At 66.2% G+C, this 1498-nt stretch overlaps 1 protein-coding gene across 1 annotated transcript in view; it reads right to left on the bottom strand.

Annotated features, from left to right (window-relative positions):
- The window catches only part of MNEG_15104 (hypothetical protein), a gene marked incomplete at both ends in the record, with an annotated part of 3697 nt that extends 2248 nt beyond the window's left edge, over nucleotides 1-1449 (bottom strand). Inside the window, 4 exons of the mRNA XM_014036425.1 lie at nucleotides 264-363; nucleotides 632-691; nucleotides 922-1070; nucleotides 1362-1449. Coding sequence (XP_013891879.1) covers nucleotides 264-363; nucleotides 632-691; nucleotides 922-1070; nucleotides 1362-1449 — 397 coding nt within the window. The remainder of the gene's footprint in view (nucleotides 1-263; nucleotides 364-631; nucleotides 692-921; nucleotides 1071-1361) is intronic.
- Nucleotides 1450-1498: the final 49 nt, after the last annotated feature.

A 1498-nucleotide genomic window follows, 5' to 3' on the forward strand; every position in this document is an offset into this window, starting at 1 on the left:
GAAAGAGAGAGAGCACGCATGCTTGCCACAGATGGAAGCCGCGGAGCGCCCCCTAGCAGCGACGGCGGCCTACGTCCGGAAATTGTCGCACTGCACTGCACTGCATTGCCATGCACTGCACTGCGCCGTGCCCGCGGTCTCGCAACCGCGAGGCTCCCCCTCCACCAGGCGCCCAGCACCACCCCTGTTCCCCCAAACCAGGCCGGCGCCTGCCAACCGGCCCCCGCCGCCCCCGGCCCCACGCCCGCCCCTGCCCCCCTCACCTGGCGCCCCGAACCGCGCGTTGATGCGCGCCACCACCTGCCGCACGCATTCGTGGAGCTCAGCCAGCTCCTTGCCGCTGCTGCGGGGCTGGTTGGTGATCTGATGGAGGGGATTGCAAGGTTTCAGAGTCGGGGATCAGGCGGGGGGTCGGGGAACCTGAGCAGATGGGGCTGTCTGGCAGCCCCAACTGGGGGCGATCGGGGTCGCCGGTCGCACAGGTGCGGCAGCGGGTGCGGCAGCGCACGACGAGGCGAGCCGGCGCCGGCTGCGGCGCGCCCGCGCCGGCACATGTGCGCGGACACATGCACACATGAAGGCATACGGGCGTGCGCCCATGCAGCCCCCTCCTCCCCGCATTGTCGCCCACCTGTATGAGCACCGCGTGGCCCACAAATTCGGGGTGCTCCTCCAGCACGCGCTCGTAAGCCTGCAAGGGGCGTGGCGGGCGACGCTCAATTCTGGAGCGGCCCGGCTGGCAACCCTTTGCTCGCACTCGGCTGCAACGAAGCCGCCCTCCCGCCGCCCTCGGTTTTGCGGGGCAGCGTTCCGCATTGTTTGCGACCATCACACTCTTAAACCCTCCACTAAAGTTGCAGCGCGATAAAATTTCGGATTTGCTACCTTTCGGGCGTCCCGAGACCCGGGTTCGATCCCCACCTGCAGCTTGAGCTCTATGCCCTTGAACACGTCCATGTCGTCCACGCCCACCAGCAGGCTGCGGCCCTGGAAGTCTGACAGCAGCTCCCCGCGCCGCCACTGGAACTCGGGCCAGCTGAAGCCCTCGAGCAGCCGCCGGGGGTTGACGCCTGGGCGTAAGTTGCGCGCGCGCGCGTATGTGTGTGTGTGTGTGTGTGTGTGTGTGTGTGAGAGAGAGCGGAGAAAGAAATGCAGATGGCAGGTAGATTTGTGACTAGTAGGGCGTCGCGGACTAGGGTTGCAATTGTGTGCACTTGTTGCGTTCGCCCCAGGTGCGCACAGCAAGCGTCGACTGCCCAGCGGGCCGCCCTGCAAATTCCTCACCCGTGGGCATGATCTGATTGCTCCCTCCCTACCCCCCAAACAAAACCAGCCAGCCAGCCACCCCACCCACCCCTCACCTGTGGGCATGATCTTGATGCCCACGTTGCGGCCGTAGTACTCGACGCTGATGGAGCCGCGTGTGGTCTGGTGCTCCAGCCCCAGCATGCGGCTGCAGCACGACAAAAAGTGGCGCGCGTAGTCAAACGTGTGGAAG

Source organism: Monoraphidium neglectum (genome assembly GCF_000611645.1).
Source record: "Monoraphidium neglectum strain SAG 48.87 unplaced genomic scaffold scaffold05035, whole genome shotgun sequence".
Taxonomy (NCBI): Eukaryota; Viridiplantae; Chlorophyta; class Chlorophyceae; order Sphaeropleales; family Selenastraceae; genus Monoraphidium; species Monoraphidium neglectum.